At 41.8% G+C, this 19,434-nt stretch overlaps 1 protein-coding gene across 3 annotated transcripts in view; it reads right to left on the reverse strand.

The window, feature by feature from the left end:
* Window positions 1-18,612, reverse strand: part of LOC126297779 (cullin-5) — a 203,646-nt gene extending 185,034 nt beyond the window's left edge. The window contains exons 1-3 of one of the 3 annotated variants that reach the window (XM_049988959.1): window positions 18,502-18,612; window positions 17,054-17,263; window positions 12,440-12,622 (exon numbers count right to left, since the gene is read on the reverse strand). In XM_049988959.1, the coding sequence (XP_049844916.1) occupies window positions 12,440-12,622; window positions 17,054-17,263; window positions 18,502-18,510 (402 nt within the window). In that variant the 5' untranslated portion in view covers window positions 18,511-18,612. Of the gene's footprint in view, window positions 1-12,439; window positions 12,623-17,053; window positions 17,264-17,811 lie in introns of all 3 variants that reach the window. The other 2 variants (XM_049988958.1, XM_049988960.1) reach the window with 2 other exon arrangements.
* Between the last annotated feature and the right edge of the window lie 822 nt (window positions 18,613-19,434).

Here is a 19,434-nt window from a genome sequence, read left to right on the forward strand (position 1 = left end):
TGCGAGTCCAGTGTCATAACCATGTCTTCACCTCAGTCATTTTTTTCTGTCCCATACTAATACTACTGGAAACAGGTATATAGCACAATTAGTCACTTTTTGAATTTTTGTCATAACTATCAAGTTATGTTGTATTTTCTTGCCAATGGCCAAAGGGATGTTGCGTTTTACGACTTACTACACTATGTTCATCTCTCTACTGTTGAAGGTGGGTCTGTTACTCAGTTTAGCAGCCGATGTCCACCTACACAATTTCAGTGGGTCTCTGAAGTTTCTGAGTTGGGATATCAGATCTTTCCCCCTGAAACTGGTGTGTATGGCCAGAAGCAGCCAGGATTCTGTTTCAGGAGGAGGACTGGTGGTGTGTTTGATGTCCTGACACTTAAGCCTGCTGGGTGGTGTGTGGAATTTAAAATGTCAGCATTGAGTTGGGTCACAGTGGTGTTGGTGTTGTTGGCTGCATCTATTGGTATTCCTGCTGGTTGTCTTGGGCACAGGTTGTATCTGTGTGGTTGCAGAACTGGTAATGCAGTGCGTTCTGTTTCTGTGTATACCAGTGGTGGTGGCACTGGTGTGATTAATAGGTGTGGACAAAGTTGGTTTCTACGACGATGTTCCAAACCCTTCGACGAGTCGACCCAGGTGATGAGCTGTTCATTGGTGTCTACCATATGCCTTTCACTCTATAGATAGTTGTCCACAAAGCTGTTCCTGGCATGTAGCGCCCCAAATGCTGGGCCCAAGGTTCCTGGGGTTGCAGGGCTAGGAGATGAAGGAGCATTTGCAGGTGTGGCCCATGGAGAAGCTATGCTAGGCTGTGGTCCTGGATGGGTGTTGTACTGTAAGATGGGTAGAACGTCAGACAGCAAAACTGCTGTTTGATATCCAAAATTCTTTGGAAGCAGTTCCTGTGAATTGGGGCCCCAATGCCAGTTTGGGGATGCCATCCATTGTTAAAATCTGGACGTACGGATGTCATGCTTACCACATACACATATGGAATAGGCATTCACCACCCGTAACCACATAAGAGCCTAAAGCTGGGCAAACAGATGTAGCCTTGTTGAGAAACGGAGTCTTGGTGGGCATGCTTAAAGACATGACTCAGGTTTTACCTAAACACATTTTTACTGTCACTGTGTCATCTGGAGAAACTCTGAAGTTTGACATTTCGTAGGACTGTGGAGATACGGAGGCTCTGCTTCTCCTTGTGTAATAGGCTGGTGTACATTCTTCCATTCTACATGTGGGATTTTCAATTAGCTCTGTCTATAGCTAGACACTGCTCCAGAATTAAATCAGATTTGTTGTACCAGGCTCTGTCATCTGGGCTTGGGAGCCAAAGACAAGTTTGTATCTTGTTTAGATCAGATCTGATTTGATGGACAGTACCCAGCCACTTGTTAGGAAGCAATAGTGCTTCTTTTATGGAACCAGACAAGGATTGTGCAAGCCCTAGTAGGTACCAGAGTGTAGCGCTTACCAGCTGTAGGATAAAGGCACCAGTTTGAAGCCCAGTTCGTCTGCCAACCCATCCCACTATGTGCGGACACAGAATACTACTGACAAACCAGACTGTACATGAGAATTAATAAAACCAAGAGAGACAAGCAAGTAGCACTGAAAGAGGGGTAAGAGGGTGAAATGGGCTAGTTGCTTTGCACAGAAAGTAGACAGAGGCCCCAGGGCATGTTAAGTGATGATGGACACACTCTCTGCATCCGAGGAGGATTTCCTCACCCCTCCATTGCAGCAAGACAGCTAGCAACAGGGACAAGGAAAGGAAACCTCAGGAAAGAGAACGACAATGACAGGACAGTAAACAAACAACATATAAAAAAGAATTTAAAAGGTGGGAAGGGCAGGAGCCACACCAGGTTACAGAGCTAGAGTAGGCAATGGGGCAACCCTCCAGTCTCCCTAGTGGCTGACGAGGCCAATGTCCCCCACCTCAGAGAGGAGTAGAAACAATCACCATGAGTAAAACTTAAGACCAGATCAGCCACTTTGGCATTGCGCACTAGCACCAGACAGTGTATCAGCAAGTTTAAGGTACTGCCACAGTCATGGTCACCTTTATTGCTCGCAGTCTGTTTGAAGAAAGCAGGGCGCACCATTCCGTGTTCCAAACCTCCAACAATTTATTGTGTACTGCCAACTGAAGGTCCTGTTTCGGTATCTTCACCTCCACAGTCGGCATCCTGGCAGTCAACTTGGCCAACCAGTCAGCTGTTCATTCCCTGGGATCCCAAAATGACCTGGGCCCAGCTAAGATGACCAACTGTCCTGCTCGGAGGTCACAAAGGAGATCCTGGATAGTCACAAGCAATGGTTGACAAGGGTAGCACTGGTTGATAGCCTGAAGACTACTCAGTGAGTCACTGCCAATTAAGAACATCTTGCCTGTGCAAGAATGAACATGGTTGAGGGCTTGGTGGTGGTGGTGGTGGTGGTGGTGGTGGTGGTGGTGGTGGTGATAGTAATTTTTGGGTGAGGGGCACTCAATGTCATGATCATCAGCACCCTGACAAAAAGTCAACATGTCAACTTCATGGTTGGGGCAACAGCTGTCCCCACATGCGAAGCAGTTTATGATGGATTAAAGTCTGTCTTCCTTCCCAACCAATTTAGAGACGAGGCCTGATAGTTCACAAAATGTCACCACTCTCAACACTGGAATCAGTAATGGCAAGGATAGTTTGCCAATCTCGACAGACTGAAGACTGCCCTGATATCAGTATGTAAGACACATGTTGGCAAAATATGCTGAACTGCAAGTGGCACACCACAAACTTCACAGTGTGATGGATCCTCCCACTGGAGGAAGCCAAGTGTTAAAGGACTAGTCTAATGTGCAGCCTGTTAAGTAGAACCTCCTTTCTGCAGTGAAGCTGACAGGAGGTCTGCCAAGCCTGCGTGGTCAATTTGAACGACTGCAGTTTATTTCCTGTCACCTTAACAGATTTAGTCTCCCACTAATGTATGATGTGTCTGCAACAAAATGAGATAACGGTGTGCCACAGGATGGGACCCTGATTGACAACACCATCCTTACATCCTTCCTTGGCCACTTTGTCGGCCATGTAATTTCCCCTCTATCCTGATGTGGCCTGGTACCCAGAAAAAGATCACCACCTTGCCACAGTGCTGGTGCCACTGTATGGAGTCATGGAGGAGCTGAATCAACTGGTCTACAGGATACATTTGGTGAAGAGCTTGTAGTACACTAAATCACAACAGATAAGAAACCTCGTACAGTGAGGCCTGTGAATCCTCTCCAGTGCCATCATAATGAAGTCTAACTCTGCATCACAATTTATAAACTGTTCTGGAAGACACTTTGTAAACACTATCAAGGAAAACAGCGGAACAACCAAGGACATTCTATTGCTGGCACCCATCAGTAAAAACAATGGTAAAACTGAGGCATGTACTTGGCATGGAAGAAAACAAAGTTGTAAAAACGTAACCTGGAATAAAAGTATTCTCGTACCGTGTCAAGCTTAAAATAACTTTGGGCCTCTGAAGACATCAAGGAGGCAATGTGATCCAGATCCTTGAGACAGACAGTAGCATGCATCCCAAATGACCTGGCTGCATGAGGCCAATTCCTGAACAGCTGTTCAAAGTTGGGTTGGACCACTGCACTAAATGCCCTTGACTGAGGTGATGCTGAAATTTTCAGTGCCTGTCAAGGAAAAAGGATACGTAGCCGAATCCAGAGTGGTAGTTCATCAGCCTCTGCACATAGACTCTGAACTGGGCTGGTCCAAAAGGCTCCAGCTGATATCCAAATGCCCTCATGGTGGACATCTTGAGGTAGAAAATATGGGCTGATCCACAGACAACATTGCCATAACCTAAATATGATCAAATAAATACCATATAAAACTGCAGAAGGCAGAACCAGGTATCCAGCCTCCTGATGGGCAGTTGTAGCTGCCTCATTGTCATTGTAAGAGTGGAGGAGGAGAAGAAGATTGCCAAGTCATCCATAAGCAAAGAGCATTTCATAGGGCTCCTGACTTGGAGGAAATGCCATTGATAGCAACAGTAAACAATGTGACACTGAGTACACTACCTTGGGGAACCACATTCTCTTGAACATAGCAGTCACACAAGGCATCACCAACACGATATAGAATACAGAAAGTGCCGGTTCTCAAAGAACAATTGGACAAGAAGCGGCTGATGTCAATGTAGTATCCATCCACAAAGTTGGCAAAGGATGTTGTACCTCCACATAGTGTCTTATGTTTCTTTTAGGTAAAAAAATCACACAAACTAAATGGTTTCGGTGTCAGGTGGCCTCCTGTATTGCCATCTCCAGAATAATTTAGTTGTCCAGTGAGGAATGGCAGCACCTAAACTATACAAGGAGCAGCTCAGGCGACTGGGAATTGAGCAGACAGATGAAGTGATGGTTGACCCTGCATTCAAAAGTCTTACCCACAAAACTGGTAAGGCCTACACTTTGGTCACTGTTAGGGCTGCTATGGCCCTCGTCTAATTTCCATAATGGAATTAATATTGTCTCCTTCCAAGTTGTGAGGTGCTGTCCATCAAACTAGATCTGATTGAAACAAGAGAGGAGCTGTCTTTCTGCTTCGTTCTACAGAACATCTGAAATACAGGAGCTTGTCTCGATGATGCAGTGACTAAGAAGTGTTCACCTAAAACATGAGCTATGTCTTTAGGAGAGTCCATCAAGAACCCATTTCTCGAAAAAGTCATAAGGGGATGTGGGCTGCCCTTGCCTGAAATCTGCCTTATTGATTCCCAAACTTTCACAGTTGAAGTGGACCAATTAATGAAAGTCAAAGTCCTTCCAGTAATCCCCCTCCCGTTCTTTTATGACTTGCCTCGCATATGCTCTCACAGATCTGAAGGCATGAAGGTTTTCTGTAGTTCAATGGCATCTGAAGTTCCATAGAGCTGTTGTCTGGCTCAGATTGCGAATTGACAGTCGTCGTTCCACCAAGGTACAAGTTGTTGTCTGAGGTGGTTGCTAGATGGGGCTGGACTCTGCGGCAGCCCATTGGATCTCGCAAGTGAAAAGGGGCACCGTCTCCAGTGCACAATCCTTTTGTGCCAAAGTAGCTTGTTGACCGTACCAATGTTCCCTCTGAATAATCCATCTTCATGGTCTCCTATCAACCACCGTCCAAGTCGGCAGACGGATCCGCACTGGGAAGTGGTCACAAGAATGTAAATCTGTAGTCACTTCCCACTGAACCGGGTCTGCAATAGCTGGGGAGCAAAAATGAAGATCAATGGCTGAAGAAGATACCGTAGCTGTGGAAAAGTATGTCATCGTACCCAAGTTCAAAAGGCAGATATTCTCTGAATGGACGAGCTGGTCGATAATTCGACCCCTGGAACAAGAGACCGCCGAGGCCCACAGCACACTGTGTGCAAGACACTGTTTTACCTCAACAGCCATTCACCTCATCAGCACGTAGTGCACTTTGAGGCTGTGTGTACCTTCTTTGCAGTTCAGGCAGTGAAGCCAAGGTCCCCATTCTCCGTAACACACAACATTCCACTGCCACATCACACAGTGGTCGCTGAAGCATTTCTGAAGGTTAGGGTAACAGAGGACTGATGGTGTTTATGAGTTCCCAGCTCAGGGACCCGGGGGTCGCCAACCCCCTACCCAGCAAACGAATGCCGAGTTCTAGGGGGGCTGAGAGCTCTAGTGAATACTCTGCATTTATTGAGCAGTAGGCAAAACCAGTTCATCTGTTGACCACAGAGGCATTGGAGTACACCACTTCAGAACCCATAAATGCATGAAGGTGGGGAAAAACCGTGGGGGTCAACCAAGTTCTTAGGTCCAAAGGATAGGTCACGACAGATCCAAGGATGGGTTACACTTCTTGGAGTTACTCTCTGACAAGAAGTGACAGTGGGGGCAGTTGGTGTTCAGAGCAGACACACTCTACCTGAACTGCAATTGTGAATCCAGTCTTGTGCCGCTGTTGAGTGAGGTGGACCTCCCAACCAGGAAAGAGGACATGGTAGTTTGAATGTTCAGGGTAGCAGCAAGTGTATATCACACTGTTGAACAGCAATTGTTTGAGCCTGATCTGTAGTGGAGGCACCCCAGCCTCAGAGTAAGCTGTTCACAGGCCTGGTCTGAAAAGCACCTGTCAAAAGTCAGACCCCACAATGGTGTATCTGGTCCAGCATTCTTAAAGCTGGAAGCAGTGCTGAGCCATATGCCACACTCCCATAAACAAGAAAGGGCACAATACGAATTTTGTAATGATGCAAAAGTGTAGAGCGGTCTGTGCTCCAGATGGACTTCGTTTAACATGGCAAAGCCACATCAAGCAGGCATCGATGATAAGTCCCAGAAAGTGGTAAGACTCCACTACATAGTGCAACTGGTCATTGAGGAAGATGGTTGTTTGATTAGAGGCGCGTAAAAAGCAACAAGTTTATCAGTCCCTCCATCTAAGAGAGGTGCATCTAGAAGTAGAGACATCCACCGAGATTGTTTTCTAATATAGTCAGGAGATTCATAACAGTAAAAGCGAGAGGGCTAAAAATGTACTGGAAATCTTTTGTATCATCAATAATAAAAGCAAGAGGAGAGAAACAGCAAAGTCAGCAGGTGGGTGTCCCCGGGGCTTTGCATGCCACAGAAATAGTCCCACCTACAGCTGTCCCACTGTCCATCTTTCACAGAAAAAACTGAGAAACAGTTCAACCCTCCATGAATTGTATGCCCTGCCTAACATAAAACTGTGTGTCACAATCTTAGGCTTGAAAATTGTTTAAATGCCAAAATTGCGATGATAAAATAAAATTCTAACAGCTGAAAGGAAGATGACAAGTTCTAAAAATTATCGGTGGCAATGAGTCCAGAAGTCCGTACTTTGCATGGAGGGCCAAAAGCAGGAGGCACTCCACCAAGACATGAGCTACTGTCTGTAAGACCCCCCCCCCCCCCCCACACACACACACACACACACACACACACACACACACACAAAAAAAATAGGGTGGCTACCATGTTGGGTTTTGCGTCCAGAGAGGAAGGGTGCACAGATAGAAAAGCACTAAAGCTGGAATGTACACCACATCGGGCAGCCTTCTGCACACTGCACACAATCTGCACTTCTGTAAAATTTGGAGGAGGAATGATTGGCCAAACCCAGCAATGGGAACCATGCAGTGAAGGATAAAAAGTTGTATGAAGTGCCAGAAGTGGAGGTGGAGGGAGAGACAGAGAGAGAGAGAGAGAGAGAGAGAGAGAGAGAGAGAGAGAGAGAGAGAGAGAGTCCAAAATCATAAACCAAACCTAGCACAAACTCATAAAATATATGTGAGGTGCTTGGGGGGTGGCCTGTTATTTTTGGATGGTTCTGGGTTGGTGGTAGTATTGCGAGTCTGTCACAAAGTGCTAAGTTGTGGCTAGTTCCTTGAGCCAGGTGGGGTCGCTTTACCTTCTGCATGTACAGGGTGTTTCAAAAATGACCGGTATATTTGAAACGGCAATACAAACTAAACAAGCAGCGATAGAAATACACCGTTTGTTGCAATATGCTTGGGACAACAGTACATTTTCAGGCAGACAAACTTTCGAAATTACAGTAGTTACAATTGTCAACAACAGATGGCGCTGCGGTCTGGGAAACTCTATAGTACGATATTTTCCACATATCCACCATGCGTAGCAATAATATGGCGTAGTCTCTGAATGAAATTACCCGAAACCTTTGACAATATGTCTGGCGGAATGGCTTCACATGCAGATGAGATGTACTGCTTCAGCTGTTCAATTGTTTCTCGATTCTGGCGGTACACCTGGTCTTTCAAGTGTCCCCACAGAAAGAAGTCACACGGGTTCACGTCTGGCGAATAGGGAGGCCAATCCACGCCGCCTCCTGTATGTTTCGGATAGCCCAAAGCAATCACACAATCATCGAAATATTCATTCAGGAAATTAAAGACGTCGGCCATGCGATGTGGCCGGGCACCATCTTGCATAAACCACGAGGTGTTCACAGTGTCGTCTAAGCCAGTTTGTACCGCCACAAATTCACGAAGAATGTCCAGATAGCTCAATGCAGTAATCATTTCGGATCTGAAAAATGGGCCTTTGATTCCTTTGGAAGAAATGGCGGCCCAGACCAGTACTTTTTGAGGATGCAGGGACGATGGGACAGCAACATGGGGCCTTTCGGTTCCCCATATGCGCCAGTTCAGTTTATTGACGAAGCCGTCCAGGTAAAAATAAGCTTTGTCAGTAAACCAAATGCTGCCCACATGCATATCGCCGTCATCAATCCTGTGCACTATATTGTTAGCGAATGTCTCTCGTGCAGCAATGGTAGCGGCGCTAAGGGATTGCCGCGTTTGAATTTTGTATGGATACAGGTGTAAACTCTGGCGCATGAGACGATACGTGGACGTTGGCATCATTTGGACCGCAGCTGCAACACGGTGAACGGAAACCTGAGGCCGCTGTTGGATCACCTGCTGCACTAACTGCGCATTGCCCTCTGTGGTTGCCGTACACAGTCGCCCTACCTTTCCAGCACGTTCATCCGTCACGTTCCCAACCCGTTGAAATTTTTCAAACAGATCCTTTATTGTATCGCTTTTCGGTCCTTTGGTTACATTAAACCTCCGTTGAAAACTTCGTCTTGTTGCAACAACAATGTGTTCTAGGCGGTGGAATTCCAACACCAGAAAAATCCTCTGTTCTAAGGAATTAACCATGTTGTCCACAGCACACTTGCACATTGTGAACAGCACACGCTTACAGCAGAAAGACGACGTACAGAATGGCGCACCCACAGACTGCGTTGTCTTCTATATCTTTCACATCACTTGCAGCGTCATCTGTTGTTGAAAATTGTAACTACTGTAATTTCGTAAGTTTGTCCGCCTGAAAATGTACTGTTGTCCCAAGCATATTGCAACAAACGGTGTATTTCTATCGCTGCTCGTTTAGTTTTTATTGCCGTTTCAAATATACCGGTCATTTTTGAAACACCCTGTACTTTTGTGTTATTGGTGTGGTTGATTATGTGGATGTCACTTATTACTTTGTATGTATTCAAATGTTTCATTGTTCTGTGATTTAAACATGTACATATGCTTCCTCTGAATTGCCGTTCCCAGTGAATATGTACTCAATTTTCTAAAGTTTTTATGTTTTTAAGGTTTATGTGGTGCTGGTCTAAAACTGCTCATTTTGGTGGCTGACACATGTTGTGGTTATTTCCAAGTGGCTACTGAGGTCATTTGTAGTTTATGGTTACTAGGTGTGTCACTATCAAGTTTCCCGATGTGTAGTATTGGAATGGTTGTTTGGACCACTCAGTCTCTATATTTAATGGCCACTTCCTATTTTTAAGGTGTGTAAGTATGTCACTCGTTTGCTCTTTTACTGCTTTGTGTGTGCTTGTGCAGTGTTCAGTTGCGACGTTGTTGCAGTTGATGTTATGCTATATAATGGCTGACTTCAACTGCAAATTTTATTTTTCTTTTAAATGTATGGTTGAGTCTGATTCATTGGTAACTGGGAGTGGGTTCAGTGTTGATTTTCTCTGGTCGAAGTGCCTTTTGGGTCCACAATTTGGTTTTTCACTGGTGTTCTGCTATCATAGTGTAATTTAGGTGTGCAAAATTTGAATTATGCGTTTTGTCTAATATTACTTCATGCAGACTGCAAGTGGGTATGGGAGGGATAGCACCACATTTTTCTTAGTTTCCAAGGCCATATAAGGATGTGTGTTAAGTTATTATCTGGGTTCCCTTTCTTACGGAATCTCTGGAGTTCACTGTCTTGCTCTTTTATGTTAATACACACATGTTCTTGGCTGTATTTCCATGTGAACGTTTAAGTTCGTGGTCCTCTATGTGCCTGTTATACATATGCAGTTATTAGTTTTACTCATTGACTACTACGTTACTTTATAGGATATTTTTACATGTAAGTACAGCATTTGCCACATGAGCTGTTCTTCGGCAACTGTTTGTCGACACGTCTCGCGTACATTACTTTTAACCCTGTGGGTACATATTAATGGTGTACGTTACTAATGTTGGCAATCCTGTTTGACATCCAGTAAATTTCCTGGAACCAGTAAAAATACTGGTGACTTGTTTCGTTGTTACTTTGGAGGGTCTTTTACTCACATAAATTACATATTTGCTACCCTAGTGTGGTAATGGACCTTAAGAATATAACTGGATTGCTGTATAGCAATATCAATGGAGCATGTGTTTATAGTTTTTTGTGAGTCCAATGCTAATTGTAAACTAGATCTGTTTTTTTACATTGCTTATGTATTAGAGCTCATTAAAGTATTTATTATTATTGCAGTTGGTTTGCATTATCCAAGAAAAATTTGTCCATTAGTTTTTGTTGCATTTGTTTACTCTGGCCATTTGGTTCTTTCTTTTATTCTTGGTATATCCCATATTTGTTGGCGTTACAGTTAGGAATATATGTAAATTCAATTGCTTTGCTGGTCTAATTCATTGTGCACATGGGTCCCTTTGGGTAAATTATACTACAGGACCAAAAAAAATAAAAATAAAAATAAAAAATAAGAAACAGAAAAGAAAATAATTAAGCAATATAAGTTAGCTTCAGAATTTTGTTCTGTAAGGATATAACGATTGCGTATTTCTAATTGCATAATATTATGATGTTATTTATCCCCATTTTAGTCACAAACTGTGATATTTTTTCTGTACTCCATACTTTATAATACTGCTATTTATGTTTCCATATACAGGGAACTGAAGATGACACTTCTGTGTGTTGAAATTGGTAGTGGGTTTTGAATAAACAATGCTGGATTACAATACAGTTGTCTGGTTGAATTATCATTCTTCAAGGATTATGGTGATGGTGGCTGACGTCGGACACTATAATCCAACTAAAATTATTTGATAGTTGACATTGCATGCATTGTATTTGGTTTCCTCCAAACATTGTGCTCAACATCATGCCCGAACCATCAACCATTCCCAAACTGCCTCGACAATTAGTTCACTTCAAATTTTTTGTCCCGCCTTCTTTCTTGCCTCCAAATCCTGAGTCTGGCCCTTTTATTTCATGACACATGATAACCACGTCAAACAGATGTGTGTGTACACACACACACACACACACACACACACACAAAAATGATGATGCTAACAAAATACACACTTTTCAAATGCGGCACTACCCAAACACTACTGAATCCTGCACGAGGTACAATTCACCGTCATTAGTACACTTGTTATAATAACCGAGACTGCTTGCTTTAGATAAACTTCACACAACACTGCATGAAGCCAAATTTTTGAAGGCTGTCAATCACCACCAGAGTAAAAAATACAAAAGCCTTTTGCAGTGTAATGGCACAGCGTTGTGGTTAGCACATAAACATGATGTGCAGAAGGTTGAAGGTTTGAATATTGTAAAATGCAGTGAATTTCTATTATTTTTCTAAATCTAATCAAAAGAGTTTATCATTTTTATTCAATTAATTGCCTTACATGTAACTTTTTTATTTATAATACTTTGCCATATCATTTTCATAATTGTATTGACTTTTCATTTGCTCTTATTTTTTCATTCTTTCTTTAATTTGGAATTAGCTTGTGTAGCTATAATCTGCGCATCAGTTAGTAATGCAGCATCTCGTGTAGTAAGTATGCAGATAATGTCAGGTTACCAATTACAGCGAGAAATTACAGGTTGTTTTTACCCCTAAATCGAAATTTTGCTGCAGAAGATGACTGCAAACAAATATATTTTGAAATTTTTCTGCTTCAAGTTTGCTTGTACAGACTAGGATTAAATGCCACGACTAAGCGACTGTAATTTTAGTTCTGCCGTAGACTGGTTATCATTGTTTTCTCTGATAAATTGAACATTTAATGTAGATTGTGGAGTTACTGCCATTTGAGCCACGAGAGCAAATTTGTAAGATGTATGCAGCCGTTATTGGCTGCTGTCCAGCCCCACTTATTTTTCATTTTTAATTTCCCCCTTCATACACTACTGTTAAATTAGCTATTATGTGGTCAGTTGTTATCTGCACTTATTATTTACACAGCTGATAATTTTTTAACCAGTCGTTACATATATAAAAAAATATTTTGAGCTTTAGCTGTGTGAGGGTGGCATATTTACTTAATATTTCTGTGTTAGTAATAACTTCTTCATTTTTTACTGTTTTTAACTTTTATTTTCACAATAAAAGCATTACGATGCAAACTGATGACTGCACGTAAGCTTACACTTGATCATCGAAATTTCAGCAGTCAAAGATGAACCTACTTCACGATGAAGTAATCCAAGATGAACGTTCATATAATGCAAATTTTTGAATCGCCCTGATCTGACGTAATTTTGTGTGTTAATCAGGTCAAACTGCTTTGTTCAACTGCGCAAATGCGACAGAATATGGATTCTTACCTTCCTCACAATACTCTCATCTGCTGTTGACTTTTTTTGGCCTGATGAACTTGCCTTTCCAGCTAAAGCAGTCTCAAGTTGTCTGAAGGGAGTTGGTAAATAATTGCATTGTGTGAAAAACTTCCTCCACTCAGCAATATATGCTTTCAACAGGGCCTGATCCTCCTGGTGTGCCAGTACTCTCTGGAAAAGAATTAAATACATTTAGAATACATTCTGGAAACATCAGCCAGGCTGTGGCTAAGCCATGTCTCCGCAATATCCTTTCTTTCAGGAGTGCTAGTTGTGCAAGGTTTGCAGGAGAGCTTCTGTTAAGTTTGGAAGGTAGGAGACAAGGTACTGGCAGAAGTAAAGGTGTGAGGACGGGGCGTGAGTCGTGCTTGGGTAGCTCAGTTGGTAGAGCACTTGCCCGTGAAAGGCAAAGATCCCGAGTTCGAGTCTCGGTCCAGCACACAGTTTTAATCTGCCAGGAAGTGTCATATCAGCACACACTCCACTGCAGAGTGAAAATCTCATACTGAATGCATTCTTTTATCTCCTCACCCTTCTGGAAAAACTGCACTTTGCAGCAATAGTTTTAGAGCTGAAGATGATTTGTGTACCAGACAAAAACCAATAATCATTGTTAATGTAGAGTAATGAAATTTTGGGGATACATTTGTCTAGATAACATTGCAAGGTCACAGGTTAATAATGTAAGCATGGGATAAGGCACATTATACAAGTGCCATATATCAGTTTGTGGTAGGGAGTTCCAGCACTTGGTCGGTCAACACACTGATGGTTAATACTGTTTATGGACGAGGTTGGAGTTGTTGTCTGATTATGTCCCACGTGTGCTCAACTGGAGACAGATCTGGCGATCGAGCAGGTGGAGGTAACGTGTCGACACACTGTAAAGCATGCTGGGTTACAACAGCAGCATGTGGGTGAGTGTTATGCTGTTTAAAAGCACCCCCTCGAATGTTGTTCAGGACGGCAACATAACAGGTCGAACCACCAGATTGGCACGCAATTTTGTAGTCAAGCTGCATGGGACAACTACAAGAGTTCTCGGACACTCACAAAAAATTGCACCCCAGACCATAACTCCAAGTGCAGGTCCAGTACACTTAGCATGAGAACAAGTCGGTTGGAGGACTTCAACTGGCATTTTCTTAATAACCGACGCACGGCCATCACTGGCACCGAGGCAGAACTAGCTTTTATCAGAAATCCTTCCCATACAATGAGCTGTCATCTAACACGACTGAAGTCGCAAATGTACACTACAGGGAGCCTGGCTCCGCGTTGTCCTTGAAGTAACTGATTTGTGACAGTTCATTGTGTCACTGTGGTGCCAACTGCTGGTCAAATTACTGCTGAAGATGCAGTACCAGAGCCATACGTCTAACACAATGGTCTTCCCCTCTCGTGACTAAAGAGCCAGGTATTCCCGTGACCGTACATTCCCCTGACCACTGCTGCCAGCAGTCATGTACAGTTGCTACATTCCTGCCACATTTTTCTGCAATATCGCAGAAGGAACATCCAGCTTCTCGTAGCCCTATTACATGACCTTGTTCAAAATCAGTGAGGTGTTAATAATGGCATACTTGCCATGTTAAAGACGTTCTTCACTAACATCAATAATACACTACATCCAATCTCAAAGATGACTAACACTCATGACCATTACAGTGTGTATTTAAAGCAAACCTGATTTGCATCATCATAGTGGCGCTACTGGCACCACTCTTCTGCAAGTAGAATGAAATTTTAATAGGCATCACCTTTCATATACAGAAACATAACATGTCTACCAACTTTTGTTTATGTTGCACAATTCCTTCTTGCTGCTTTGTCCCCCCCCCCCTCCCTCCCCATATACCCACATCACATCTTTACAAGATGTAACGAAGTAATAAAGAAAAAACAACACAGAAATCTTACCCTTATGGTACCCAAATGAAACTTTGTTGCAAAGTGCTGCACAGTTTTTAAAATAATGCTTAAGGATGCACTCTGTCTTTTATTCACTGTATGGATGGTCCTACTCGCTCCAAAAAACTTGCATATTGCTAACTACAAACCACCTAAGCTAGCAGATGGACTACAAGGTCAGTGTTTAGAATGTCATTCTTCATTAAAACAGCTCTACATGAAGTTCATGAATTAGTAACACATGTGGCCCCGATGGCTAACTTTTGGGCTGGAAATATTTTTTGTGCTTGAAATAAGATGACATAAAACAGTGCATGAAATCAAAGAACAAAAGTGTGCAAAGTAAACTCTTTTCATTGTATTGCTGATGCCATTGTGAGCAATTGTCTAATTATAAATGTAGCTACATTCAGCTTCTGCAGGAGGTGGTGAATAGGTGCCTCCAACAAAACACTACCATCTTGCTTCAGCCCCAAAAATTTTGGATCATCCAAGTTACTACAATATTTGTGCTACCATAATTGTGCGTATATTTTGTTCCTTGGATAGTGCTGGGAAAGATGAAAACATTAGCTGCTAAATATTTTATTACTGAGAATGAGAAATATTTACTCTATTCTATTATTACTTTATTTCTTTTTTTTACTATATGTGACTGAACTGGAAGCATAAAAGGTTCAACTTCATATACATAATGTGAAGCCTCTGTTTCAAAATCTGCTGGTTGCAAACAAATATGTTTTTTTTTTTACTCTCCATAATAAGAACTGTGTCTTGCAATCTTGTTATGTAGCATTTTATCACAAACTCAAGTCATCCTGTTAGTTGTGGTGGCTGGGTGGGGGTGGGGAGGGAAGGGGGAGGGATAGTTGCATTGTTGAAGCAGACCTACATTCCGTGGTGAACTGAAGAATCATCCTTGAAATTTACGTGCAAATCTATCAATGAACTGTACTTTGAAAATAGGTAACTAATGAACTGTACATAATTATTATGAACAAATTTCAGAATACAGGTCACAATTCCAAGTTCAAATACAACAAACTACCTTGAGGCAGTAAAGCTTCCATAAAATCATCACAAGTTTAGAAAGCATTCCTCATGCAAAACTATGCTTGCCATTTTTCGCATGATATGCTCTGAAACACGGACGAAGAACAATGAGTAGATTACTTACTTCCAGATTTCCAGAACGTGGCACTCTGCACAATGTTAATGAAGGTCTGTACATGAGGAACATGTTGCCAGATGTGCAGGTAGCTTGAAGACTTTTTAAGTAATATAACCATGTACGTTGTCCTGGATGACTTATGACCATCACGCACTAAAGTAGTGTCAAGCGCCCCAGTGAAGTGTGGCAGGACTGCTGTTGTTTTCAATATACATAAATGATATGACAGGTAGAGTAAGCAGCAATCTCTGGCTGTTTGCTGATGATGCTGTCAGGGACAGGGAAGTGCTTCCATGTGACTAAGAGGATGAAAAACAGAATTCCTATTTTGTATAATGAATGGTAGCTTGCACTAAATGGAAAAAAAAATTAAATTATTCCGGATGAGTAGGAAAATCAACCATGTAACATTCGAGTACAGTACTGGCACTGGCCCATTTGACACAGCCATACCCATTAAATATTGAAAAGTGATATGAAATGGAACAAGCATGAAAAGTCCATATTAGACAGGTGAATGGTCAACTTCAATTTATTAGGAGAATTTTGGGGACGTGTGGTTCACCTGTAAAGGATATTGCATATAGGATGTAGTACAATCTACTCTTGAGCACTGCTCAAGTGTTTGGGATCCACACCAGGTGAGATTAAAGGAAGACATCAATGCAATACAAATGCAGTCTGCTGGATTTTTTTACCAGTAGGTTCGAACAACATGCAAGTATTATGGAGAGGCTTTGGGAACTCAAATGGGAACCCCTGGAGAGAAGGCAATGTTCTTTTCAAGGAACACTATTGAGGAAATTTAGAGAACTGGCATTTGATACTGACTGCGGAACAAATCTGTTGCCTCCAACAAACATCGCACATAAGGGCAGTGAAGATATGATATGGGCTTGTACGGAGGCATATAGAAGTCATTTCTCTTGCCCTATTTGAGAGTGTAACAGGAAAGGAGATGACTAGTAGCAGTAAAGGGTGCCCTCCGCTATGCACCGTAAAGTGGTTTGCAGAATAGTAAGATGATATGCTGTGCTTCAAGCCATTTCCATGGACTAAATACCACAGCAAATGAACTCCGGAAAAGAAGGGTACAACTACAAATAGGAAAACAAAAATGTATTAGTAAAAATATACATACGTTTGAAAGCAAAAAGAACCATCTATATTTTGGTGAAGATGGTGACCTTGGGTCAACCAGAAGAGAGGGCAGATCATTGAAATACACCATCAATCATTAGGTCAGAGTTCAAAAATGTGAGAGAGATGCTGGCTTTTTTTGTTCAATCAATTAATAGATGGTCACTTCGGTATCTGTTGATCAAGTGCTACTGGGAGGCAAATCACACAACAACTTCAACAAGAGCAGACAGTATTGTAATATGGAAGTTTTAAACTTTTAAACCAGTTCTTCATTAACAAATAACACTTTCCCTACCTATTGAAAGTGGAATATTTCACTAGCATTATCAAAGGTACAGCTTAATACCAATAATAACAATAATTTCGGTTTATCTTACCTGTTGCGCCTGTTTGATGAAATCCATAATGTCATCCTTAAGTGCATCCTTAACCTTAGGTGGCCCTTTTTCATCCCACAAGCACACCAAATGAACAGAATAGAATAGATCTTGCCACTCATTTTGTGTAACAGGTTCCTGTTGAAGGAGTTTGAGAATAATTGGCCTCATAGATGGCCATTTATCCTCAAACATCAACTGATTTCTGTCCTGAAATGACGAATCATGATTAACATCCTATCCTTTGAGGTACTTGACCTTTGCAATATGATAAATATATGTAATTTGAATGATGTGCTGCTGGTGAAAGAAAGAAATCATGACTACTTAAAAAGTTTGTGCACGACACACTATGCACATGTCCTGCTACATTCACAGTATACTTCTGGGAGAAAAGGATACAGGATTGGAATGTAATGTACTGTCAACAACGATGTCATTAAAGGCAAAGTCGCCATGGGAAAATAAGGCGAAGGATAGTGGCTGTGTCCTTTTCAGAGAAATCATTCCAACATTTGCCTTAATTTTGGAAAAGCACAGGAAACTTTAATCTGGATGGCTGGAAGGGGGCGTCAACATTATACATCTGCCACAGAGACAGCCTGAGAGTGTTTTAATATTTTAGATTGCAGCAACACGTTTTTGAAAGCTGAACGTTCTGGTTTAACAACCGAAACAGCAAAAGCTCCTGCACAGCATGTCTGATACTTGCTACTGCACATTTTTGTTACTCTATGATAACACTTTCAACAACACACCTTCTGCAACAAGTTTTTATTGTAGAAATAGCTTTCAAGCAAAAAGGGATCTGTCATGTTTGATCCTCTCAACTTCGGTACAGTTTTCTCGAGTGCAAACAGTTCCACGCACAGGAGGGCAATCAATGCGGTTAGAATACGCTTAACATGATACACACTACTAAAAACCACTTGTGCACTCTGATGCCGGGCCTGGTGAGTACATCGACGCGCAGCGCTGTCATTCGTTTTATTTACAAATAAGTTTCGGGCGTCCAACGAAATTGACTAGCAGTATATTTATACTTGCACTTCTGTCACTTGCTGCTGACAGCTGAAGGTTACACTGCGAGCGTAAATATTCCTAACCGCAAAGCGGGTTTCATATTCGAAAGTACTGTATTTTCGATGGACCACCACAACACTTGGTATACTTCCGCGGCCAAGTCCTACTTCCAACTATAAGTTCGCCAGTTTTCCTGAACACAGGTCTGGCAACTCTCCACAGTTATTAAACACGAGCTGATTCAATCACTTTAAATTAATGACATTTACGGTTTCCTTCACACAAATTTCATTTCTTATACCGACTGACCGCACACACACATTCGACACCGAAAGGCTACTTTTTTTAAAAAAAAATTGCTTTTTTGTTTGACAGAATATTCACGACAAAAAGTAATTTAAATTCTACCCGGAAAATTTTCATACCTTCAACATCACGGAGAACAAAATCTGTGTTCAGGTCATGCCGCACACGGAACCGTTGATTTTGTTGTCTAATATCATATACATCTCAGGATATAAACATCGGCGATTTGAAGCGTCGATCTATCCACGTATTACAACGAAATACAAACATTATGAAGAGCTCAAATACATTTTAAGCAATATATTTTAAAATTATGAGAAAATTGTGCTAAATTGTAACGACTTGAATTAATATGACAATTTTTATAGTATTTCTCACGTTGCTTCCTATGTAATGTCATTAACAGCGTCTCATTAATCTTTAAACGATGTTTCGTTCAGGTTTTTTTGTGATCAAACAATAAGAAAACTGTATACTTGATTTGCCAGCCTTATTTTCTTCATTAATTTCAAAGTTTTAAAGAAATCAATTCTTCCTATTACTGACGTACCAGGGATCTGGTTTTATGTGCTTGGTGCTTTATAACTTTTAGCAGTAGTACAGAATGTTCTCTTGTGTTTTATTTTTTAAGGGCTGTTTTAAAGCAAAGTTTCAGGTTGTACCTACTTTATTGGCTAACTTTCGCGTTTTGTACTTTTCTCCTGTTTTGCTCTAAACTGAGACAACTTCGCTAAGCAGAGAAACTTCGCCACTTTTCGAATAAGAATGTCTTCCTCGTCCTACAAAGTTCCTGAACCATTAACAGATTTTGTAACTACTTTGTTTGATTTATTTTATTTGTTTATTTATTCGACCTTTGACTATTCAATACAACGGTATAGGGCACATCATATACAAAAGATCGGATTAAGCCCATTTTCACAAGCAATTTTCTGGACAAAAGGCTGCAGCGCGGAGTCAGCTATGACTTTTCCCAAGCAACCATCCGAGCATTCACTTGGGGAAACAATGGAAAACTAAGTCAGTTTACGAATAAGCTACTGATACTCTCA

This window comes from Schistocerca gregaria, chromosome X (assembly GCF_023897955.1).
Source record: "Schistocerca gregaria isolate iqSchGreg1 chromosome X, iqSchGreg1.2, whole genome shotgun sequence".
Lineage (NCBI taxonomy): Eukaryota > Metazoa > Arthropoda > Insecta > Orthoptera > Acrididae > Schistocerca > Schistocerca gregaria.